This window comes from Micromys minutus (genome assembly GCF_963924665.1).
Source record: "Micromys minutus genome assembly, chromosome: 25".
Taxonomy (NCBI): Eukaryota; Metazoa; Chordata; class Mammalia; order Rodentia; family Muridae; genus Micromys; species Micromys minutus.
This window is the reverse complement of record NC_137960.1, coordinates 24,560,614-24,586,436: the sequence shown is the minus strand read 5'-3', so window position 1 is coordinate 24,586,436 and position 25,823 is coordinate 24,560,614. Positions and strand designations below refer to the sequence as shown.

Genomic DNA, 25,823 nt, shown 5'->3' with positions numbered 1-25,823 from the left:
TTAAATGACAGATTTGAAGCTCCAGGGGATCCAGGAGGAAGGGGGCCCTTTCTCAGCTTCAGGCCCTGAGAACCCTTCCAGCCCAATACAGAATGGGCGACTCCAGCATCTGAGCCAAAGTTCACAGTCCCATGCCATTCTCTTCTTCCTCCCACTAGCCTGGGCCCACTGAAGTCAGCTTCTACCTCGTTCACGGGGCATCTCGGGATCCCAGAAGCTCTGGCTTCCAGAACAGACACATGACTACTAAATTAAGTTTGTCACTTCACAGAAGTAATGAGCTTCCTGAGGAGACCTCAAGAATGAGTGAGAATTGGATGGACGGGAAAGGTAACTAAGGACATGCAGGTAGGTGGTGTGTGTGTGTGTGTGTGTGTGTGTGTGTGTGTACACATTCATGTGTGCAAATGTGTATGTGTGTGTGTGAGTGTGTGTGTAGGTGGGGGTAAGGGAGTGAGAAGAGACGCATTAGATTATTTCAGGAGGGAATAGTGGGGAGGTGTGGAATAAAGGGACAGTCAGATGTGGTGCTAGAGACAGATGTGCAGCTAACTGCAGCCTATCACAAGGGTGGGCTCAGGTCCAGTAGCAAGAGCCAGGAGAGGCTTTTGCAGCGACCTCTGGGTACTCAGAGTGCTCAGGAAAGAAGCTTTCAGATTTTCTCCCAGAACACCATGACATTCTCGCCCATGGTAAGCAGGCTTATATTCCAGCGCTTGGGAAGGTGGGGCAGGAGGACCACAGCAAGCTAAGGCAAGCTGGGGCTCCAGGGAAAGCACCTGAATTTAAGAGAAGGGGGTGTAACTGAAGTCCATCCTTGATGTAGGATTATTGTTTTGTTTTGGAGACAGGATTTCCCTCTGTAGCTTGGGCTGCCCTGGAGCTTTCTATGTAGGTCAGGCTGGCCTGAAACTCACAGCAATCCTCCTGCCTCAGCCTCCCAAGTAATAGGATTATGGGTAAAAAGCTATGTGGTGGTGGAGCGTGCCTTTAATCTCAGTACTTAGGAGGCAGAGGCAGGTAGATCTCTTGAATTCAAGGCCAGCCTGGTCCACAGAGCAAGACTGATAACAGCCAGGGCTGCAGGATAAAGAGGAAACCCTGTCTCACAAAACAAAAAACTAAATAAAAACAAGTATGAGCCAACATTCTCAGCCTTACATTTATATTTTTAAACAGAATCTAAAACCAGGAACCAAAGCAGTCAGCATGAGCTAAGGAACAGGACTGAGAGCTGAAAGCAATGGTGTCCAGAGTCCTCTGAGGGAGCCCCGGGGCTCAGGTCACTGCGCCTCCATCCGTAGCTGTGCCTCTGTTCAGGACAGAGGCAGGAGCCTAGTTCCCTGCACTGCGCATGATGCCTCTGGTTCCCAGCAAAGGGGAGGGGCAGGAGAGGAGGAGGAGGAGGGAGCCAAGCCCAGCAGCAGAGGGAAGAGTAGGAGCTGAGGTACACACGGCTCACTGCTGAGAACCACACTCATCCACACGGGGCACTCGGCCTCCTCTCCAGGTTCTTACTGACTGAACCTGTGGTGGTTAGATAAGAAATGGCCCCCACAGGCTTTTATATTTGGATGCTTAGTCATCAGGGAGTGGCACTATTTGAGAGGGCTTAGGAGGGGTGGCCTTGTTGGAGTAGTGTGTCACTGGGGCATGGGCTTTGAGGATTCAAAAGCCTATGCCTGCCCCCCCCCCCACACACACACACGAGTTAGGACGCTCATCTCTACTTCCCCAGCACACAACCTGCCCGCCTGCTACCATACCATGCTCTCTGCCACCATATTCCCTGCATGACCACAAACCCTAAGCCAGCCCCCGATCAAATGCTTTCTTTTATAAGAATTGCCTTGGTCTTAGTGTCTCTTCACAGCAATGGAGCAACATCTAAGATACATCTAAGATACCTGCCAACCTGCCAAGGAGCCAGACCTGATTCAGATTTTCAATGACTCGTTTTATACATGGCAGGAAGAAAAGGAGGGGCTTGCAGGGCAGTGACGGAACAGTCACCATCCACAGTGATTAGCACACTGATAGCCCCCCTCGCTCCCGTGACATCTTCACGGCACTGAAGCAAATGAGAGACTAGAACTCAGGCACTGAGCAGGAGATGGAAGGCAGACATTATAGTCCTAGGTCAACAAACTCAGGAAGGGCTGTTTGAAAGCTCTGTCCAGGATTTAACCATTAGCACATGTGGAGCCCACTAGTCTATTCAAATGGAGGGCTGTCTTGTGAAAGGGGATATACACACACACCACACACACACACCACACACACACCACACACACACACACTACACACACCACACACACACACCACACACACACACCACACACACACCCACACACACCACACACACTCACACACACCACACACACACACCACACACACACACCACACACACGGCCTTGCTCCTCAGAGAATTAAGAAAATAACCAAAGAGAAGTTTCCTAATACCTCTGCCTCCACACCTACTAAAACTGCCTCTCCCAAAAAAATATTGTGTCCATGTATCTGTCCAAGACCAAATGTCCCTGTGCCCCTAGATCTCACGTTATATCTAATTGTCCTGCCTCTTATTTGCATATTTACATATGTCATATCAAAATTTCTAAGCTAATTAAACAATTTCTATTAGAAACGCTATAGTGGGGCTCAGCGGTTAAGAGCTCTGACTGCTCTTCCAGAGGTCCTGAGTTCAAATTCCAGCAATCACATGGCGGCTCACAACCATCTGTCATGGGATCTGATGCTCTCTTCTGGTGTGTCTGAAGATATCTACAGTGTACTCATACATAAACTAAATAATTCCTTTTTAAAAAAAGCTTCATTTTCATCTTTTAAAAAAAAGACGAAAATGCTATAGTGTACTGAAGAGATGGCTCAGCGGTTAAGAGCACTGGCTGCTGTTCCAGAGGACCCGGGTTCAATTCCCACTCACACGGCAGCTCGGAACTGTCCACAACCCCTGTTCCAGGGGATCTGACGCTCTCACTCAGACATGCACAGAGGTAAAACATCGATGTCCGTAAAATAAATAGATTTTTTTAAAGAAAAAGAGAGTTACTCTAAATGTCCCTTTAAAAAAGAAAATGCTATAGAATATCCCATGTTAAGAGCACACGGATCCCCTTGGGAACACACTTGAAAAAGCTGAGTCACGGTGAGTGCAGTGGTTCATGCCACCATCATTTCTCAGTCCTTATATTGCTGGGCCTCAACATAAAATTTCATAGTTTGAAACCGTCCTCCATTAGAAACACCCACTTCACCTGGCCCCTGAGTAACTTCACTTTCTCACCTCACACACTTCGGTTCTCTTCTTCCCCAGAAATGGACGGCTCTGCTCCACACTTACACCTTAGTGTAGCACTTATAGCTAGGTGTATCTGATGCCATAGTTTTCTTTAAAAGCTTTTGAGGCTAGAGAGATGGCTCAGCAGTTAAAAGCACTGGCTGCTTTTCCAGAGTTCAATATCCAGCAACTACACCATGGTTCATGACCATCTCGAAAGGGATCTAATGCCCTCTTCTGACATGCAGGTGTACATGCAGACAGAATATTCACACGCTAAAAAAAAAAAAAAAAAAAAAAAATTCACAGCCACTAATAGTTTCCAAAATCAGGTTTCTACTCAAGCTTCTTGTTTTGTCTGTTATTTTGTCTTGGTGGGTAGGGATGTTGCTGACGAGGTAATGTCAGGGTCTTGTACCTAAGCATGATCTCCACCAGAGATCGCCCTCTGCCCTCCATCTTCCCTACACTGTACAATCTCCTGATTGCCACTCCCACTGTTAATACATCCTCCCTAAATTGAACATCTCCTATTCCTCCAAACAAACTGCTTCTTTCACAGGCTTCCCCACTTCTCCAGTTCAAATACACAGAGATTCTGTCTGAATACCCAGGTTAAAATGTTATCGGCTGGAGAGATGGCTCAGCAGTTAAGAGCACTGACTGTTCTCCCAGAGGTCCTGAGTTCAAATCCCAGCAATCACATGGTGGCTCACAACCATCTGTCATGGAATCTGATGCCCTCTTCTGGTGTGTCTGAAGACAGTGACAATGTACTCACATACCTAAAATAAATAAATCTTAGAAAGGAAGAAAAGAAAGAATATTGTCAGTGGCCAGAAGTCCTGTTTCTCTCACATATAACATCCATCCACAGCAGCCTCAAAAAATTTTTTTTCAAAATATATCGACTTTAGCCGGATGTGGAAGGCAGAACAAGAGGAGTCGGCAAGTCTGAGGGCAGCATGGTTCACAGAGGGAATTCCTTTCTAGCTAGGCTATGACAGTCCTCCCTACCCTCTCTCCCACCCTCCCCTACCCTCCCCACCCTTGTGACTATTTAATTTCCTCTTCTCAGTAAGATTCAAACATCCTCCCATGGGCCTTTCTTGTTACTTAGCTTCTTTGGGCTGTGAATTGTAGGATGGTTATCCTGTGCTCTATGTCTATTGTTTTTCTGGAGTTGGGTTATCTCAGATCTCAGATGATCTTTTCTAGTTCTGTGTGTGTGTGTGTGTGTGTGTGTGTGTGTGTGTGTATTTACTGTATATGAACACACTGTAGCCTCTTTCAGCTACAGTTGAGGTAGACACACCAGAAGAGGGCATCAGATCCCTTTACACATGGTTGTAAGCCACCATGTGGTTGCTGGGAATTGAACTCAGGACCTTAGGAAGAGCAGCCAGTGCTCTTAACCACTAAGCCACCTCTCCAGCCCTATATATTTTTTAGGTTATATTTATTCCTTATATATGTATGTGTGTGTGCGCGCACACGTTTGTGTTTATATGTGTTTTGTATATATTATGTTATATATTACACTATATATGTTTATGCGTGTGTATCTGCAACTCAATGAATATATATTCACCGTGTCTCACCTGATTATAACAGCTGCTCTTTAACTTTTGTGATTGGTTTTTGAGACAAGGTTTCTCTGTGTAGCCCTGGCTGTCCAGAACGTACTCTGTAGACCAGGCTGACCTCGAACTCACAGTTCCTCTGCCTCCCAAGGACTGGTATTAGCGTACACCAACCACATTGCACCCTTTACCTTTCGTTGGGCTTATTGTGCAAGGGTTAAGAAATAGCCAGTTGATTCGGCCAGTAGAGTGGAAGTCATAGGTCACCTTCTCTAAGTTGCTGTCACTGAAGTGTAAACTCCTCTTTAATCCCGCAATAACGAAAATTTGGAGCCTTCACATTTTTTATTCCTCCAGTCGAACCACTCTTCCTCCAACCACATGTTCCTGTTTCTCTGGAATTCAGATGCCTGTAAAATTAGTTTCTGATATATCTGATATATCTTAAATGGAAGCCCTCCCCTCTATCCCCCTACTTTTCGACATCTGCCTTGACTTGAGTGTTTCTGTTTGCTGGACTTCTCCCCACCCACAAAAGCTGTGAGGACAGGGTTTTTTTTTTTTGACACCACTGCCCCATCAGACAGCAGCGTCTGACAAACAGCGAGTATTCGGTAAACATCTGTCCAATTAACAGACAGTCGGACTGGAACGCAAAGGCCACCACCAGGAACGTGCGCGCACCCTCAACTTCAACATTTGCGATCTAGAGCGCCCGCGAGTTCTATCTAGCGCCTCCGAACCGAACGCCCCTTTCTTAGGAGACATACGGTAGGGCTTCCGCCCGGGTTCAACCCTCACTCAAATCCCGGGAAGGAGGGGCGGAGGGTTATGTCATCCTTCCGCGCCGGCCTGCCCCGCGACGCGCCGGCGGCTGGCGCAGCCCTTCGCTCGCCCGGCCTCCCCCTCCCTGGTTCCGCGCTCGGGTTCCGCCATGGAATCCAACAAGGATGAAGCCGAGCGCTGTACCAGCATCGCCCTCAAGGCCATCCAAAGCAACCAGCCCGAGCGGGCGCTGCGCTTCCTGGAGAAGGCGCAGCGGCTGTACCCGACGCCAAGAGTCACCGGTGAGTGGGAGGCGCCGCAGGGACCGAGGGGGGCATTAGCACGGATCGGGGGAACACGGGAACGGACCGACGGGAGCAGTTGGAGGAAGGGGGAGGGGTAGCGAGGCGCGGCTACGCCTGCGCACTGGTGCGCGCGGGTGCTGCTGGGATTCGTAGTCCTGCGATGCGGCGGTCTCTGGGATGCTGGCCCCCTGAAAATCCTCCGAGGGCCTGGCTCCCATCCGCTTTCCAGTGTTTATGGAAGCCTCTGGAATACGAGGTTTCTGGGAAGGAGACGCGCTGGGAGGCCCGGTGAAGAAAACTCACGTGGAAGCGAAAGCGAACTACTTTTCCCAGAGGACTGTTCGGTGGCCCAGGGCCAGTGGCCGGCCTGGGAAATATTATAGTTCAGGAAAATAAACATAACTATTCTAAGGGAGAATGGGTTCTAGAGAGGGAAGGAATCCATTCGCTCGAATCAAGAGAACCCATGGCGAAATAAGCCATTCCAATTCGCTGTCCTTCCTGCAGTCTCTTGAAAGCGGTGTTTCGGAGTGGATGGATTTTTGAAGAGCCCAGTCTCAGCCACCCCATCCCACCTTCGTCCTCAGCAGGCCTGGGTGGCGGGTCTTATGGACTGCTAAGGCTGCTGAGTACCAGGTAGCTGAGTAGCCTAGGGCTGAGACCTCCCAAACCAAGGAGGGAATAGTAGTGATCTTGTCTCTGCTGCCCAATCGTCTCATTTTACCTAGTAGCTCCCCCAGCCTTTTTGAGTTTGTAACCTGGCCCAAAGAAAAATTAAATGCCAGCTGAAAAGGAGAAAGACACAGGATTTGCTTCTGCGGAATTAGTAAAGCTAACATATAGCAGGCTTTTAGAACCAAGAGACCCGCGTCTCATCGTGAACTTGGGTTTCCCCATCTGGAAGTTTGGGGAGTTGGAGCAGAGAATGTGTATAAACAAGAATAGCCATGGTGCTTTTCTGTGTAGAAAGTTCTTGGTATGTTGTGCCACCCTATCTTGTTCAGTCGGGAAGACAGAGCAGCACCCTTATATCTTCTGTAGATGAGGAAATAACTCCGAGATAAGCGTCTTAGGATGTGACACAGCTAGAAACTGGAAAGCCTTGAGACTCTATAAGTGTTTATTAAAATGAAATAGAGAAGCAGCAACCCAGCCTCTCACCTTCCCTGCCCATGATTGGCGTGCTGGCCGAAGAGGCGGCTGGATTCCTGAACTTTCCTCCCTTCTGACTCTGCAGGTTGATCTTTGGTCTGTTTGCCTCCTCTAGGAGAGCGTTTCGATCTGTAATTTACCAGGACTGCTCTGGGAACTTGCTCAAGGTGCTCCCCCATGGGATAATTCCCTCTTCAATAAGTGGATAGCACCGGTGGGGTGCAGACTGTCAGAATTTCATCTGACTACTGCTGGGAGCCAAGGAGCAGTTAAGAAAGCTGATGAAGTAGCCTGTGGGGCATGGCAGAAGCCACCTGTGTTAGTTCAGGTATCTAGACAGGGCTTGCTGTGTGTGTGAGAGAGTGTGTTTTCACACTCAAGAGCATATCTTGGTGGAGTCAGTTATGTCTTTCTATCTTGTGGGTCCCAGGATCAAACTCAGGAAGTCTTGCTTGGCAGTAAGTACCTTCACTGTCTAAGCCCACCTTTTGGATATTTGTTATGTCTTTGATGGATAAAATATATGCCTCATGTGCATAAACTTAACAGCAACCTCGCCTAAGTGGACAAGGATGTAAGGCTAGTTTAGGCTCTGGAAATCTTAGGCGACTGTCTACACTGAGTGTTTAGATAGGAGTTCTCTCAGTACAGCAGATGGTTGCAGGTATGGTGGTCCATGCCTGTGATTCCTGAGCTCAGGAGATGAAGCAAGAGGATGCCTCAAGTCTGAGGTCATCTGGACTACATAGCAAGACCTTGTCTTTATTCTAAAAAAAAATAACTGATGTTGGCTCTATTTTGAACTCCTGCAAAGTTCACTGCTCGATGCCAAGTGGTACAGCAGGATTGGCCAGATCTGCCAGGTAGCAGACTTACAGAGAGAAAGATCGACAGTCAGGTGATAGCAGAAGGTTAACAGGAGGAAGGAGGGAAGGAAGGACAGAGGGAAGGGCTTCGGGCTGTAAAAGAAAGTCAGCGTCCACCGTGAACGGTCCAGGCAGGGATTGTGTAGAAGGAGGTTTACGGACAAGTGACGTGGGGATTTATATGGAGGAGTCAAGGTAGAGAGTGGTAGCCAGATTGTGGAGTTCCTTTCCTGCCAGACAAGATAGTTTCACTTGTTCTGCTTGGAGGAGACCAGAACAGCCTGCTGAGGTCTGCCAGACCTGCCAAGTCCACTTGGAGGGTAAAATAATGAAGCTAGCACAGGCTATCTAGCCAGTTTGAATTTGAAGTTAGCCTGAGCTAGAAGAGACCTAAAAGGGGGAAGGGATAATTTTCTTTAAAAAAAAATCCCAGCAGTGAGGAGGCTGAAGCAATAGATTGAGGCCAGGCTGCACTAAATCTTAGTGACACTGTTGTCTCAAAAAAAAAAAAAAAAAAAAGAGCCAGGGGAGACTCCTAGAAAGGTTGATGAGAGGGATGGTGGCCCAAGGGGGATGCAGAGGTGAAGAGGCTGCATGAAATGATGATGTCACTTAGATGGGTGCTGGGGAATCAAGATCAACCTTTGTGACCCAAAAAGGGCCAAGCTAAGAAACTGGATGGGAAAGATGGACAGACAGCATGAGAAGGACCAGTGGGACATTCTTGGAGAACCACCAGCCTAGAGCCCAGGAGAAAGTGCCAGGTTCCAGAAACTTATATAGCTGAGGTCACTGTGGGAAAGTGGGGAGCATCTGTCCTTAGCCAGGAGAGTAGTCCTGGGGGAAGACTGAGGCCAGGTGGGGACGGGACAAGTCAGAGACTAGAAGGGAGAAGATGGAGAGCCAGAATAGAAGCTTAGTGTTTGAGAGGTAAAGGAGGGGTCAGGGAAGGGGCTCAGGCAGGACTTGAAGACCCTCCCATGTCAGCTTTCTCCATGGAAAAGAGAGAAGGAAGGGCCTTGAGACCACTGCTATAGGGGCAGGACAGGGGGACATTACCACAGGGCAGTCGCATGGTGGGACAGGAACAAGGTCACTGAGAGGCCACAGTAGAACCATCTTTTTCTGGGAGTTTCTTTTTTAAAAAGCCTCATTCTGTGGCCAGAACTGGCCTGGAACTCACTTTGTAGACCATGTGAGCTGAAATTCAAAGAGGTCTGGCTGTTCTACCTCCCAAATGCTGGGATTAAAGGCATACACCACCATGTCCAACATTTTTCTGTCCTGCACCTGTGGGCCTGACCGTCACTGGCTTCACCTGATACTTAGTGAAAGGCTCGAAAAACTGGGCACAGTGGGGACATGGGGCCTACTTCTACAGTCACAGCACTTAGAGGGCAGACAGGAAACAAAGGAGTCTACATTCCAGGTCAGTTGGGACTGCATAGTGAGAATCCATGTCCAGGAAATAGAAGATAGCAGCTTTTGCAGGGAGGCCTCGGACACAGTTAGTCCTCGAGAGGTGCCTGGACGAGGTGCCTGCAGCTCATGTCACCCACGCCTGTGTAAAGTCTGGGCAAAGTCAGGGAGGCCGTCCCTGCAAGGCCATGGGAAAGGAGTACCAGCAGGGAGCAGGACGGAGTTGTCCACTTACACCCATCCTTCCATGCTCTGTATTTTATTGAATCTTACTTGCTCCTCCCAGCAGCCAGGCGCAGGGGTCGAGGTTACACTGAGGAATTAGCCATGGCGGCAAGTGCACACTACCAGATGCTGATGGCCCCAGTCTTGTCCGACTCTGCCCTGGGCTCTTTCCTCAACTGAGTGCCACAGGCCCAAGAAGTTAACTTATCTGATATGAACGTGCTAGCACATGGCCTTAGCTAAGTCTGAGCAAGTCGGGGCCTGGGTCCACACGGGCGTGGGGAAGGGCAGGTCTTGGCAGCTGTAAGTCTCAGTTGCCCTGTGACCTTCTCTTACTTTTTTTTTTTTTTTTTTCTTTTTGAGACAGGTCTCTCTATGTAGCTCTGACTGACCTTGATTTGTAGACCAGGCTATACTGAAGCTCACAAACATCCCAAGCACTAGGATTAGAGGTGTGTGCCACCACACCAGGCCTCTTTCCTTTAAATAAATTACTGTTGCAACAACCTCTCACTGTGGTACCCAGGCTGGCTTGGCCTCAAACCCTTGGACCTGAACAGTCTTCATGCCTCAGATCCCAGTAGCAAAGAGCATGGTTCACACCTCCAAGGTTCACTGATCTGGTAGGCACCCCCAAAGCTAAGATTAGCATTAAGCTGGCCTGTTCCCCAGCCCTTTTGTGTCATTGTACATTGTCTATCAGCCACTGTGTCATGGGAGATGTAATGATGGGTCAGGATGAGACTGTCACATGATACAGGCCTGTTGGGAGCATCCAGACTAGTGGGGAGACCTGCTTGCCAGCAACCAAAAATCTTCCATTTTCAACTCAGTCTAGAACTTTCTGGGTGGTGCTGAGTTCAGAGAGTCCACTCTCCTTTAGGTTCTGCAGCATAGGGAGATTAGAGCGAGCGGGCGAGCCAGTGGAGCTGCCTTAGAAGCCTCCAGACTCTGCTGAGGGACACGTGTGCAGGCCTCTGCCATCTGATCGGTGCAGCTGTGTCACTGGATTGCTGGGCCTGGACCAGAGACAACTTCCGAAGAGATCAAAGCAGGCAACTTGGTTCAAAACCCCAGGGACCAGCTCCTTCCTCTACTGTCACGACCAGCCCCCTCTTGTCTGTTGGTTTCTCCCTTTGCCTCCACCGCTGCCTGGTGTCTCATGGTCCTGCTCAGGGCTGAGATCTGGTTACCTCTGAGTTAGCCTGGGCCGTGCTAGGCATCCCACCCTGTAGCTTCTCCCCAGCCAGCTGCTCCTCTGGCCAGTTGGTCACCCAGGTTGTGATATTTACAACCTGATGCCTTGCCAGTCTCCAGACCATGTTGTCTCAGTTCATCCCCAAAGCATCAGAGAGGAAACTGAAGTCCCAGCAGGTGTCATAGATCAGCCAGGATCATGCTACCACTCTAGGAAGTGGCAGACAGGACCTGGCCTCTGGAAACATAATGCGGAATTCCGGACCAGAGACACAGGCTCGGAGAGCCACAGAGCTAGAGTGGGGACCTGGGGACCTGGGGACCTGTGTTCCTCTGCCAGGGCGGTGCTCACAGCGTCCTCTCCCCAAGGGGACCGCAGTGGGTGATGCCACTTGCCATCAGAGGCTGCCGGTGATGGTGACATGAGCTAATTTCTACAGAGCATTGTTGCCTGCCTGACACACACTGAACACTCTGTAACAGTGTTACAGAGGCTGTTACAGTCATGGGGGAGGTTCATGATTCAGGAGCCAACCTTGCTATGTAGCAAGACACTGCCTCCAAGACGGGAAAAGATGACCACTACTCATCTTTGTTTAAGAGAGCATTCTAACCTGTGGCCCAACTCTCTATGTAGCATATAGGCTGGCCTCCAATTCAAAATCCTCCTGCCTCACCATGCCGAGAACTAGGCTCATGGCTGGCTAGTGATGGTGCACGAATTTAATGCCAGCACATGGGAGGAAAAAGCAGGCAGATTTCTGAGTTCAAGGACAGCCTAGTCTGCAGAGCGAGTCCCAGGATGGTCAGGGCTACACAGAGAAACCCTTGTCTCAAAAACCCGGAGATGTCAGGATTGCAGCCGTGCACTCCTGTGCCCAACTGCTAATGAAGTCCTCCTTCCCCAGTCAAAGCCTCCCTCCCCATGTGCCACAAACCCTGCAGTCAACTCTATTCACATTGCCCAGTCCGGGAGTTTTCTGCACTGAGACAGCCATGGCTGGGGCTCTGCGGTCCACCAGAACCCAGTGCTCGGTACCCAGCAAGCCCTGGGTATGTGTGACCCATGTATGTGGTGGTGGAAGGTGTCTGGTACTTGGTACCGTGCTGTGACATTTGAGAAGGAAGTGGGATCTAGTCTGCAGTTTTCCTTGGCCCACAGGTATTCTGGGTCCCAACAAAGCTCTAGGTAACATGTTTTCCCAGAGGTCTGTCAACAGATTTGGAATTTACCAGCCAGGACACTGTGATTTGCTAGGGTTTGTAGATGCTGGGTCAAAAGAAACCAAAAGCTTTGATTTGAGTCATCACGATTCCATTTTAGGGTGACAGCAAACATCTCATATAAACCCCAATGAAGTAGATCATTTGATATGGCCAGCTAGTTAAAAAATTTAGCAGTAAGGCTGGAGAGATGTCGCAGCAGTTGTTAGGAGCACTGGCTACTCTTGCAGAGAACCCAGGTTCAGTTCCCAGCACCCACGTGGTTGCTCACAGCTGTCTGTCACTCCATTCTCAGCATCTGTGGGTTCCAGGACTGCAGATGGTTGCACAGACATGCAGAGCAAATGAAATAAGTATGTGTAAGCAGTAACAGTTGGGCTTACTGGCACACACTGAAAATCCCAATATTCAGGAAGCGGAAGCATGATGTTTATCAGCTACATTAAATCCTATCTAAATAAATAAAATGTAAGTGTGGGGCTAGGGAAATAGCTCCTTGGGCTGGGACAGGCTGCTAGTGGCCCACCGCAGAGGACTATGCCCTCTCTGTACCCACCAGAGGATGTGTGTTGGAATTTGAAAGGTCAGACTGGAGAACAGGCCCAGCAGTTACAAACAATGGCTGCTCTTCCACAACACCCGGTTTGATCTCCAGTATCACATGGCTTACAACATTTTACAACTCCAGTTTCGGGTTCTGATACCCTCTTCTGTCCTCTCTGGACTCTAGGCATTTATGTGGTGCATAGACATTCATGTAGGCAAAGCACCAATACCTATTAAAAAGTAGAATTAAAAAAAAGAAAAAGAATCCGAAGACTGGACGAAGATGCTGTTCTTTGGTAGAATTGTTGCGCTCGGCCTGAGTAAGGCCCATGTTGGTTCCTAGTGGTGCGAAAACAAAATTAAGGTGGCTCGTGTTTACTTTCTTAGCACTTATAGGCAGAAGCAGGAAGATCAGGATGTTCAAAGTTAACCTTAGCTTTATAGGGAGTACAAGGCTAGCCTAGGCTACTTGAGACTCAAAACTGTCTAAGAAATGAAATCACCTGTTCCCCAAAATAATACATTTAAAGCATTGAGATTGGAAACTGGTCAGTCTGTGAAGTGCTGATGCTGATCTCTTATAGTGGGGCTCGCCGGTGCAGCCTGTAGTGGGGCTCGCCGGTGCAGCCTGTAGTGGGGCTCGCCGGTGCAGCCTGTAGTGGGGCTCGCCGGTGCAGCCTGTAGTGGGGCTCGCCGGTGCAGCCTGTAGTGGGGCTCGCCGGTGCAGCCTGTAGTGGGGCTCGCCGGTGCAGCCTGTAGTGGGGCTCGCCGGTGCAGCCTGTAGTGGGGCTCGCCGGTGCAGCCTGTAGTGGGGCTCGCCGGTGCAGCCTGTAGTGGGGCTCGCTGGTGCAGCTTGTTCAAGGAGCGGGAAGCAGGATCAGGTCAGCTTGGGCTACACGTAAAGAATGCGGTCCTGAATTCAGAGCCCCCAGCAGCCAGCAAAGCCCAGCTGGCCACATACACACACACACACACACACACACAGATTGGAGGCAGGAGGACAGTGGGGAGGGCAGTAGCTAAATCAGCCCTGGGTTAAGCAAGCAACTGCCTCAAAACTAGTATGGAGAGAGGCTGAGGAAGGCACTCCATATCGGCCTTTGGTGAGTTTCTACCACAAAGAGGAAAGATTGTTGTGGACTCCACGGAAAGGAGAGATACTGTTAAATCTAAACTAAATGTAAACTAGGATCACTGAACAGTTTATAGTTCTGATGTACTGTGCTAACAAACAAATATTTAAACTAGGAAACATTAGAATTAACATTAACTGCGACTTAGTATTTGCACTAGTAAAAATATTTATTTAACATTAAGGTATTCTAAATAACGGGCATAAAAATAGGAAACAACAGGAAGTGGCGAGGCCTGAGTTCTTCTGAGGCAGTGCTGAGAGAATTGCTCAATGGGGGTTCATAAGACAACAAAGAGCCTAGTCAAGCAAATAAGCACTATGAAAATACCAATGTAGCAGGAAGCCTGGTGTGGTGGTGCACACCTATAATCCAGCACATGAGAAGCTGAGGCAGGAGGATGGTGAATATGAGACCAGCCTGGGCTTCATAACAAGATTCTGTTTTGTTTTGTTTTTTAAATAACAACAAAAGTAAAGTAACTGAACTCTAGATCATAAACTTCGGGGTTCGTTAGTCAAACTGGTTGTGCGTGTGCGTGTGTCTCTTTCACCTTTTGGAGTCTGGGGGTCAAACTCAGTCTTTAATCTAGGCTGCAAGCTCATTTTCCCGCTGCTCTTGTGTTGCTTTGTGGTGAGGGGCGGAGGAGACAGTTAATTGTAGTCGTGAAGCCGTGCACTGCGCTAGCCTTGAACTCCCAGTGTTCACCAGGCTGGCCTGAAACTTAGACCCCTTTACCTCCGGGAATGCTTGGATCAAAGGTGCTCATCCTCACACTCATCTCACTGTCTGCTGAGGCCAGAGCTCGCACACACCTAGGCTGGCTAAGTGTATGCCACCATGGCACTTTACGTAGTAGTGCTGGGCTCTGGGCATGTTAGCAAACATGCCAATAAGTGCTTTTCCCTATACCTTATTTAGGAAGAAAATGAATGTATACATAAGCAGAATATCTGAAAGTAAGGAAGGCAATTACTTCAGTTACATGAATTCATGAGTTTGATAATAAAATTAGTATTGCTTATATCTTTAAGCTATAATCTTCCTATCCCTGAAGGCTCCTAAAAGAACAGGCAGAAGTGGATAGGGCAGCAGCTGTGCTAGAAGGGTGGAGGGTGGGGAGCCGGGCGGTGCATATAGCAGGCAGACCCCTCAGTGGCTTCTTTTCCCTTGCAGCTCTGATCGAGTCCCTGAACCAAAAACCACAGTCAGCCGGTGATCAACCTCAACCCACAGACACACCCCATACCACCAAGAAGGCAGGCGGGACCGAAACCTCCTCAGCCAATGGCGAGGCAGGAGGGGGAGAGAGCACCAAGGGCTACACCTCAGAGCAGGTGGCAGCTGTGAAAAGGTAGGGATGTGGGGGAATGAGGACGGGGACAGAGACACCTCTCATGTCCTCTAGTGGACTAGGAGGGTCTTAGGAGTTGGAGGTGGTCCAGCTTATTTCCCACAGGCTGGGAGCCCGGGCATCACTGCCTACTCCCCAACAACTGTTGACACCGCAGACTGGAGACCTTGCTGACCGAGGCCTCCCACAGCTCTGTAGTCACCCCATCCTGCCCTCCAGATTTTACCCCACCCCCACCCCAACAAAGACCTTTTCAGACCAGAGCTTGTGGCCCAGAGGCAAAAGCAGAGCTTATGTCAGAAGGGGGGGATAGCCCAGCCCTGCAGAGTGAAGCTCTCCCAGGGTTGACACCACCACACAAGACCTCACCAGACTAGACCCTGTCCGAAGTCCTTTCTCCCACCAGTTAGCCTCACTCCTAAGGTCAAGCTCATGTTCCTGGCAAGCCACCTCATCATGTCCTGAGTATTCCTGGTGTTTCCAGCAGGCCCTACCCAGCCCTCCAAGGGGCTCCCTCACCCCCAAGTTAGACAGGTGACAAAGGTCTGGTCTCCCACCCCTGCCGTGAGCTGTGTGCCTCACACTGCTTGTTTCCACACCTCCCCTCGGGCCCCGTCACACTCTTCTCCCTGTTCCAGGGTCAAGCAGTGTAAAGATTACTATGAGATCCTTGGGGTGAGCAGAAGCACCTCAGATGAGGACCTGAAGAAGGCCTACCGCAAACTGGCCCTCAAGTTCCATCCAGACAAGAACCATGCACCTGGGGCTACCGAAGCTTTCAAAGGTAAGGCAGCCCTGGGCTCTTTGTAGTTTCATTAGCTTGTATCCCTATGTAGACTGGGCTGGCTTAGAACTCACAGAGATCCCTCTGCCTCTGAAGTGTTGAGATTAAAGGTGTGTGCCACTATGCCTGGACATCTTGGTGTTTTTATCTCCTGTTCTAAAATACAGGGCCAAGGCAGCTTTCTCGGGAAGTGGGGCCAGAAGAGTTCTGTCTCCAGCGTAACTGCATGAGGACTGTTCCCTGAGAACGCTCCAGTAGCCACCCCTAGCCATATATAACTAGCAGCTCTCACATAGCCACCTCCTCTTCATTTGCTGGAGGAGCTAGAGGTCAGCAGCACACAGGCCAGAAGCAGACTCCTGACTCTCACATCTGGCACCAGTCCTTGTACTGTACAGATGTACTAGTGTGGGGTAGAAGGGCTTCTTCAGAACAGGCTGCCAGCTTCCCACAGCCTGCCCCAAGCCTGCACTGGGGACAAAGAGGCTTGTAATCGTACAACCTATTGATCAGTGGGTGTCACCTCTGGCCAGAATAATTCTTCATGCATTTAGACCCCTGTCTTCCCTTTCTCTGGGGCTCATGTGCACTGCCTCCACACCTGCCCTCTGTCACTGGGTCTTGCACTTCCTTGGTCCCTGGGTACTGTTCCCTTTGGGGGATAGTGTGCTGACTTGGAGACTTGTTGTGCAGAACTGAGTAGGAAGCCTATGGCACAGTGGAGAAGCCTTGTCAGATGCAAACAAAGGTTCCGCCCTCCCTCCTAGGAACTACGGGCTCTGAAACTAGTCTGCAGCCCACTGCTGGGGGGTGGGGAGGGGGGCATAGGGAATGCAGGCCCTGGGAGCCAGTAGCTTTCTGCCCTGGAGCTCTGATGAAGAGGCCGCAGCATCAGACAAAAATCAGCAGCTGAGGTTCAGTCCCTGGGGACAGCAGATTCATCCTGGTCACACACCAGACACATGGGAGTCTCCTCCAGAAACCAGGGGGTCGTGCCTTCCCTCGGTGTCTGCTGCTCTCCCGTTTACAACCTGGGTCTCATGTGTCCATTATTTTGGGTCTCACTATGACTTTGGGATTATATTACACTGTCTCAGGCACCCCACGAGATGAGCGTGCAAGGGGCTCATCTGTTACTGTTCTGTAACACCAGTGAAAGAACTTGGATGGGACACACCTGAAGCAGGTGTGTAGGCTCCTGCCTACAGCCACAGTGTAGAGGCAGGAGGATAAAGAGTGGAGGGCAACCTGGGCAAGTTCCTGAACCATTCTGGCAGTTTAGGTGATGTAGCAGGGACCCTGACTCAAAGGAAACAGTATCCTCACAGCCTTGCTCAGGGGTTCTCTTGATCACCTCCCCAAAGTCTGCCTAACAGACAAACTCCTCTAGCCCTAAGTCCACACTTCCAGAGACCTGAAAGAAACGAGTTCTTGGCTGTGTTAAAGCTGTCTCTCCCCTTGCAGCTATTAGCACAGCATACACTGTACTCAGCAACCCGGAGAAAAGGAAACAGTATGACCAGTTTGGTGATGACAAGAGCCAGGCAGCCCGGCACGGCCACAGCCACGGGGACTTCCACCGAGGCTTTGAAGCCGACATCTCTCCAGAAGACCTCTTTAACATGTTCTTTGGTGGTGGCTTTCCTTCCAGTAAGTCTACAGCTGGTTCTCCTCTGTGGTGATACTGGGGTCTGACTGCTGCAGCCCCTGACTTTACCTCCCTGTTCCAGGTAACGTCCATGTCTACAGCAATGGCCGAATGCGATACACCTACCAGCAAAGGCAGGACCGCAGAGACAACCAGGGTGATGTGAGTTCCCAGGGGCTGAGCTGCACACCAGGAACTCTATGGGCTGGGCCCGGAGGAGGACGGGGTCTTGATCTACTTAATACTCTCAGCATTCTTAAGGCTAGGAGCCATCTTTGCTCCTTCTCTGTGCCGTTCTGCCTAAGGACACCAGAGGGAGCCACACTCCATGTTGATAATGCTTTGACTTCTGTTGGGTATAAAACAAAACCTCACCTCCAGGCAGCTTCTGGTGTGAACAGCTTTTATGGAGTGCATTTGTTCTTGGGGCTGAGGTAACTTTTTTTTTTTTTTTCTCTCTGAGTGATGGAGAGTTAAGACATAATGAGAGGGTAAAAGAGGCCTGTGTGGGCATCCAGCCTTCTAGAAAAGTGAGTAAACGCTGTATAGCTAGGCAGTGCTTCCGGCATATTCGCGATGCCGTGGATCAACACAGCCAGCTGGCTGGGACCCGAACACTGCCAACAGCCAATGAAGAGCATTGAGCATAGGAACACGCACTTAAGCACACTTGCCCTCCCCTTCTCCCTTCTACTCTCTTTCTTCCTCTTCTTTCTTCCTTCCTCTCTCTCCTTGGATTTACCCTACAGTTGAAAATGACCTTGAAGCCCTACTTCCACCTTCCAAGTACTGGGGTCTGCTTCAGCGACCGGCATAACTCCTAGCACATCCGTTTTGCTGGGGGTAGGCTTGGCTTTGGTTTTTGAGACAGGGTCTCACCGTATTGCTCTGGCTGGCCTAGAACTCACCGTACACACTGCAACTCTGGGATGTGCTTGTCCCTGCCTCCCCAGTGCTGGGATCCCCGACTCAGCACTGCTTCTCTTGACAGAGACGTCCATGTGACCTTGGCGAGTCTGGAACTCCACCTCAGCCATTCTCCCGTCCCTGCCTCCCTGGTGCTGGGATTAGTGGGTCCTTACATCTAATGTACAGAAGAGTTTAAAGTCAGATGATTGTGTAGTGAATTTATTTCTGGTTGTCCTGTCTTTGTTCTGTCTTTGTTCTAAGAATCACACCCAAGGCCTTGTTGGTACTAGAAAAGCGCCCTGCCACAGACTCCAGCCCAGCCCTTTAGTTAATGCTTTTCTGTCGACAGAGCATGTGTATGGCTCAAAATTCAAACAGCCGTGGATTGTGAACGTCTGTCTCCCCGGCTGCCTCTCTGGAGGTGCCACTTAACACTCACACACACGTGCTCCACGGTGGTTGCTTTGTCTTCCGGAAACGCTATCAGATGGAGGAGTTTCTGCCCTAGGGAGGAAGGGGGGGTGTCCCTACCATGCAGGTACCGTGAAGCAGCTCTGACCACTGTTGTTGCTTTTCCCTTCAGGGCGGGCTAGGAGTGTTTGTCCAGCTGATGCCCATCCTCATCCTCATCCTGGTGTCTGCCCTCAGCCAGCTCATGGTGTCCAGTCCACCCTACAGCCTGAGCCCCAGACCGTGAGTGCATGCCCCGGGCCAGGCCTGTCCCTCAGTGGAGCCCCTTAGACTTGAGGATCACAGCCCCTCAGAAAATGCAGACGAAGCTCCAGGCCTTTCCTTAAGGCAACACACGTACACTGTCCGACGTGATTTCAGACTTCCCCACCTCTGCTGACTCTGAGATGTCGTCCTCTGCTCTTAAAGTCTGTGTGAAGCCCTAAGAAAGAACAGGGCTTAGTCAGTCAGGGGAGAATGACTTTGCACCCCAGCTTCATAAGTTATGTAGCCTTGGGTCCCTGGTCTGTAAAATGGGAACAATAGCATGTACCCACTGGTAAGATTAACGAGTAACCCATGTGATGCGTCCGCTCAGTGAAGTGCTCCAGTGTTTGCTGAGTGGACACCAAGCACAGCCGCCAATGGTTGACTTGGGTTAGTTAGAGCTCACCCTCTAAGGTGTCAGGGCCTGGAACAGTGGGTTCTGGCTTCTACTGATGCAAGCCCTCAGCTCCAATCCCTTGGCCTGCTGCTGCCTGAGGACCCAGCAGGCTCCGTCAGCCGGCAGGGGGCAGAGTGGCTTCTGCTCCCACAGCTGCCCCGCTTGCCTAGAGCCACATGTAACCTCAGCAGCAGCTGGAGAGATAGAGTACGGTTTGCAGGGATGCCCTCCCTGGAGCGGGGACTCCTGTTGGGCGGTGTGGCTTCTCCTCTGCCTGCAGCTCTTATGGCTACATATTCTTCCTGACATTTTGTTCCTTGTGGGGTTGGGAGTGAACTACAAACTTATGCTACTGCCGCACTGCTCAGAGACACGGCTCTGCCCTCTCATTTTGACCTGAGCCTCATTACTTTAGGCTGGCCCTCAGCATCTTTGAGTTTAGAGGCATAGAAAGCCGAGCCCACACCATTTTCCAGACCAGGGCTTCTCTCCGCCCCTGCCCCTTTTTCCGCAGAGCCCCTAAAGGAGGGGTTAACGGAGGCTGAGCTATTTCTGCACTGGGGTGCTCTGCCTTTGCTGCAGACCTTCACTTTGGGGAGCCAGTGAGGTCCCACTGCAGTGTTTCTGTGGCCCATGTGGCACCGCCTGCCACAGGGCCATCAACCTTTCCAGCTGCCCACTCTGTGCCTGCTGTGTTTCTGGTCAGGTCAGTGGGCCATATCCACAAGCGAGTCACTGACCACCTGAACGTTGCGTACTACGTAGCAGACACCTTCTCTGAAGAGTACACAGGCTCCAGCCTCAAAACAGTTGAGCGGAATGTGGAAGATGACTATATTGCCAACCTCAGAAACAACTGCTGGAAGGAAAAGCAGCAGAGTGAGTACACTTGTGTGTGCATGTGTGTGCATTGATCTGTGTGTGCATGTACTTAGGTGTGTGTGCATGTGTGTGTGTGCATGTACCTAGGTGTGTGTACATGTGTGTGTGTGCATGTACTTAGGTGTGTGTGCATTGATGTGTATTCATGTACTCATCTGTGCATATATATGTGCATTGATTGTGTGCATGTACTCACGAGTGTGTGTGTTCGTGTGTGTGTGTATGTGTGTGTGTGAGAGAGAGAGAGAGAGAGAGAGGCACTGTTCTCACAAGCTTGGGAAGAGGGAGGTGGGGTGGTGGTTGAAGAGCTGTACCAGGAACCATGCTTCTCAAGAAGAACCCTTTACAGTCCTCATGCATCACTGGTGCCTGTCATTGAGGTTATTAGAGGTGAATGTGTTAGAGACAGATTGCAAACCCCTAGCCACCCACCAGTCTCATACCCGGTCTGTCTGTGGGACCATTGTCCTGACTTCCTGTCCGGTCCTGGAAAGCCAGCTCTCCCCAACCCCGGGTCCTGTCTTCCTGTTTCCCATGGCCTCGGGCAGGTAAATGCCACCAGGTCCTGGGGCTCTGACCTTGGCTGTTTCTTTGCAGAGGAAGGCTTGCTGTACCGAGCCCGATACTTTGGTGACACAGACATGTACCACAGAGCACAGAAGATGGGCACCCCGAGTTGCAGTCGGCTGTCAGAGGTGCAGGCCTCCCTGCATGGATAGTTCTGGGCCAGCCACACCACCCAGGTCCAAGTATGAGCCAGGACTGCTTCTTTGCTGCAACTCCTGGCAGCCTTGGCCTTGGTCATGAGCAGAGGAGGAGGGAGGAACCTGGTACTGATGGTAGAGACGCCCAACCTCCAGAGACAAGCAGTTCCCTGGCCCCATTGACCCTGTGGTCCCTTCTCTCCAGGGTTGCAGGGGTTGAGGGGACAGAAGCCAGGCAGAGTGGGGACCTGTGCTTCCATGACCTACTCCAATAATCAAACCACCTCAGCCTTTCCCAAGCCTAAAGTTTGTTTCCTGTGCATTCACACGTAGTTGGATCACATACAGTATCCCACTGAAGTCAGGAAAATCCTTGGGGAATTAAGTGGGCAGGAGACCGTCCTCCTCCTTCCTGGGAGGAAGGAGGAAATGGAGCAAGATGAACCATCCCATCAGCAGGCAGGAGGGTGTCTGTGGGCCCTGACCACTCGCTCTCTGGTGGGACCTGAGACCCACACTCCAGTGCTCCGCACCTGGGAGCCAGGAAACCTCGGGCATCCGGCCCCACCCAGGCATCTCTGCTTTGGTCTCGAAGAAGGGAACAAAAAGTCACAAGTTGAGGGTCAAAGGCAGCTACTGAGCATAGGAGAGGTGGAGAAAGTGAAAGTTGCCACTAACAGGCACCCCACCCCCTGCACCCCTTCCCTTGCATGTGGGTAAAATGGGCTTAGTGCCCAGTGCCCAGAGCGGGGAGCCTGGCTCAAGCCCAAAGGAGTGTGGGCTTTGCCAGAAGTTCTTGCATTGGTACCCTGTCCACCGCCTCCTCTGCCTGTGTCCCCCGGCACAGAGCCAGCCACTGGCTAGCTAATGTCAGCTCTGGGGCAGCTCATCACGCTGCAGAGGAATTGGGCAGGGCCAGCTGCTGGGTTGTGGGGCTGAGCTGGAGGTGCCAACTACAACTGCTCACCTGTTTCCCTCTTCTCCCCAGACTATGAAATCCCTGGAGAATTTTTGGTGACACACACTGAGCCAGCCAAGGTGATGGACTATATATTTAAGTAAAGACATGCACAGAAAAAATTAAAATGGAACTGGAGGCCGAACACCGCACAACTGTCCTCTCAACCAGTGAATGCAGAAAGCTCTTAGGACTGACAGAAAGCCTGCCTCGGGGCTGCTTCCTCCTCTCCCAGGGCTGGCAAGAAGCTCTGCATCACTGGCTCCTAGGATACCGAAACCATGGCAACGAAAGTAGAATGTAAAACTTGCAGCAAATGTCTGTGGAGAAGGACTGGGGGAGGGGACGCCCCACTGTCTCTCCTCCCTCCTCCCTGGAGCTGCCACCAGTCACTCAAGGGAGAGACCAGGCAGAGGCATGGGCCAAGGAACAGAGGAGAAAATTCCAGAGAACTTAACTTAGAAATTCGTACGTATGTATATATATCTATTTATATGTAAATAGACATATATAAAGATATATATATATATATATAAAGTCTTTTAAAACTATGCAGGGATTGGGTTAAAATGTTCAACTGACTTGTTCCATATTTTAGAAGACGGGTCCTGTTTGGGAAGGCAGTCTGGTTTTCAAAAGCTAGACAGTAAAGGTAGCCGGCAGCATACGGAAAGTCAAATCAGACACTTAGTGTCACCCTTTGCCCCAGCCTGACTGATGGCAGCAGCAATCATGGTATAAATCCATAGAAAACCTCCAAAGGCCTCCAGGCTTACAGTTCAGGTAGGGGAGCAAGCCGGGGGCAAGGAAAGGTGCCCTGGAGGTAGCTGCTCAGTATTGGGCTGTTGCAGAGACCCCACAAGGCCAGCCTCAGGCAGGCTCTCTGCCCTAATGCCCAGGCGCCCTGCAGCCGTTCCCTCCCCTGCCCATACCTCTTCCCCACCCAGGTCCCCAGGTGGGTTTGCCTTACAGGTGCCACAGGGCTCAGCTCCACCATTGCCAACAGGTTTTCTCTAAGTTGTGCACCAGAGCCGGGACCTGAGTGCAGCCCAGCTTATGGAGAACCAGGCTGTGAGCGCCTGTCTTCACTTCACAGCGGGCCCACCAGGCTCCACACAGTGGATGAGGAATCCACCACCACCAGAATGGCTCCCCACTTCAGATGAGGCTTTTTCTCAAAACAGCCACTGCTGCCAGAGGAAGGAGGGCGGTTTAATCTCCTCCCACATATATAATGGGCCTTTGGGAATTGCCATTCCCCTGGTTTTCCTATGGCTGTGGTTGTGCCATTGCACCTGCTGACTTCCAAAGCCTTACTTCCCCACACCACCAGCCCAGAGGTGGTTACTGTACCCCCCAGGGTTTCTCTTTTAAAAAAAAAAAAATGCATCACCCTAACAAATAGGATGCTTGCTGGAAAAGGAAGTTTGGTTAGGAATTGTCAAATCTATCTTTTTAAAAAAAAAAAAAAACAATGTCTCACCCTGCAATGAAGTGACCACCCTGGCCTAGAGAGATAATAGCTGGATACAGGCCAGAGTACCCCACCCACCGTGGCCTGGTGCTCTGTCTTCCACCACCCCAACTGTCCAGTCTTGGTAGCTGTCCCTAGAGGGGCTGAACCATGTGCAATAAGAACATAGATCCTAAAGGATCCCCTGAGAAGCTGTATTTCTTGAATTAGAATTCTGATACTGTACATGTATAAATATATGTTTATTATGTGATTGGCAGCGGTGGATCTGCATTGAACAAGGGGGTGGGGCACAGAGTTTCCACCAGTTGCTATTGACACCATTCAGCTTGTGCCTCAGGAGCTTGTAGTGACAGGCCTGACCTCCTAACAAAGGGTATGGGGCTCAGATGGCTGTGGGGCTGCAGGATGTGGTGTCCCATGCACCGGTCCTAGATGGGGACCTGCCCAATACCCTGTCACTGGGCTGGGCTGGAGCCCGTTTCTGATCTGGGACTTGGGGAGAATTACCAAGTGGGTCTTGCCATCTCTGGTCCACAGTCGGCCAGCCACTGCCTCCTCTCCCTGGGAGATGGGGAAAGCTAACACTGAGGCAGCCTGGGGCTCACGGTGAGCCAGCAGCAAATCTGCCTGGCCTCCCGGAGACAGGGCCGGCAGCCGTGAGTGGCGGGCCCAGGCCCCTCCCGACGGCGCACCAGCCAAAGGCAGGCGGGCTGCCTGGTGGTGCCACCACAGCCGGGAAGCTCATTGGCTGTCCCCAAGCAGGGTCACCGCAGCCTGCCCCCGGCCTGCAAGCTGCCACTTGTTAACTACACTTGGCAGAGGTGTAGCCAGCTTCCTGCCCCCACCCTCCCTGACTGACTCAAGAGCTTGGTGAGCCAGAAAGGGTGGGACGCCATCCATCTGCAGCAGAAAAGAAGCTTTGAGCAGGATGCTCCTCCCACTGTCAGGTGGCCTCAGGGACCTGACCTGCTCTGGTCTGGAGCAGGAGGGGCTCCATGGCACTAGGAACGTGCACCTGGCCTGACTTTTGCCAGACAGTCACGTCACCTAGCTGTCTGGTCCAGGTGTGCGTAGTTCCAGCATTTGACACTGGTTCAGAAGCAGCTCAGAATTCCCTCTCAGACCTCACACCTCATGGCAGTGATGTCAGCTCTTTCCCAGGGCTTTCTGGAAGCTGTGTGTTTCCATGTTTGGAGTCTAGCAAAGAGATCATTCTGCAAACATTGACTGAAATCAATTTTACTGTGTTTGATATGACCACGTTGTTTGGGTTGGGTTTAGGGTCTGTGAGATAGCCTCGCTGTGTAGCCTTGGCTGGCCTGGAACTCACTGTGTAGATCAGACTGGCTTTCGACTTACACTAGTGAGCCTCCTGTCTGCCTCCCAAGTGCCAGAAATTACAGGTAGGAACCGTGTGTCTGGTATCTTGGTCATTCTAAGGATTTTGACTTTCTTCTTTCTTCTTGAGACAGTTTCATGTAGGCCAGACTTGTCTCAAACTTGCCATGTACCAAAGACTGGCCTTGAACTCCTGATCCTCCTGCCTGTACCTCCAGAGTCCTAAGGATTAGGCATGAACCACTACTCCAGGCCACACCCAATCTTCTGAGCACAGTGGTGCTGGCACCTAAGTTCAGGACATAAAGTGAAAGGCCACACATGGAAAATGGGTATCTACAGGAATGAGCAGTCAAAATAAGTGTCTCTCCTCAAAATGGTTTCCAACTGCTGTTCAGAAATGTGTCCCTCATTGGAATCAGCCCCAAAAGCACCATAAAAAAAAAAAAAAGTTTAGTGTTACTGTGGGCTCCAGCTGCTTTACACTCAAGACTGCCTTCATATATGGTGGCTGGGTAACCTCAGGCATGTTACTTAAACTCTCTGTGCCTTGGTGTCCTCATCTACACAATGAGCAGGGCACAGACAACCGGGTTTATAGGACAGTTGTGTGGAGTAGGAGTTGGCTCCCAGGAAGCGTTTCACACGGTGTCTGGTCACAGCAAGCTCCATGAAAGCATTATGTCCTGTCAACAAAGATTACCTGACGCTGATGTCAAGTCCTATTCTAGACCCAGAAACCACAAGAGGTGACAGACAGAGGAGCAGTGCTCTTGAGGAAGTGGGGGAGGGGGGAGTGTGTCTGGCGGCGGGGGCGGGGGGGGGGGACACAAGGCCTCTGACTGGGGCTTCTGGGGGAAGATTACAGCCAGAGGGGTCAGTAGGACAGGAGGCCTGAAGGTGAAGAGGGACATGAAAGCACAGCCAAGGGACAGCATG

The 25,823-nt window shown here is 50.8% G+C and overlaps 1 protein-coding gene across 3 annotated transcripts; it reads left to right on the top strand.

The window, feature by feature from the left end:
• Window positions 1-5,720: 5,720 nt before the first annotated feature.
• DNAJB12 (DnaJ heat shock protein family (Hsp40) member B12) lies at window positions 5,721-23,796 on the top strand. 3 transcript variants are annotated; one of them, XM_080938215.1, is made up of 9 exons: window positions 5,721-5,951; window positions 14,893-15,070; window positions 15,709-15,854; window positions 17,319-17,504; window positions 17,585-17,664; window positions 18,995-19,104; window positions 20,232-20,404; window positions 21,005-21,102; window positions 22,100-23,796. In XM_080938215.1, exons 1-9 carry the CDS (start codon window positions 5,819-5,821, stop codon window positions 22,127-22,129), a joined length of 1,134 nt encoding a protein of 377 aa, XP_080794341.1. In that variant the 5' UTR covers window positions 5,721-5,818; the 3' UTR covers window positions 22,130-23,796. The 3 variants fall into 3 exon arrangements, with proteins under 3 accessions (XP_080794341.1, XP_080794343.1, XP_080794342.1); XM_080938217.1 differs by having other exon boundaries at window positions 5,741-5,951; window positions 21,005-21,150; XM_080938216.1 differs by having other exon boundaries at window positions 5,741-5,951; window positions 21,005-21,156.
• Window positions 23,797-25,823: the final 2,027 nt, after the last annotated feature.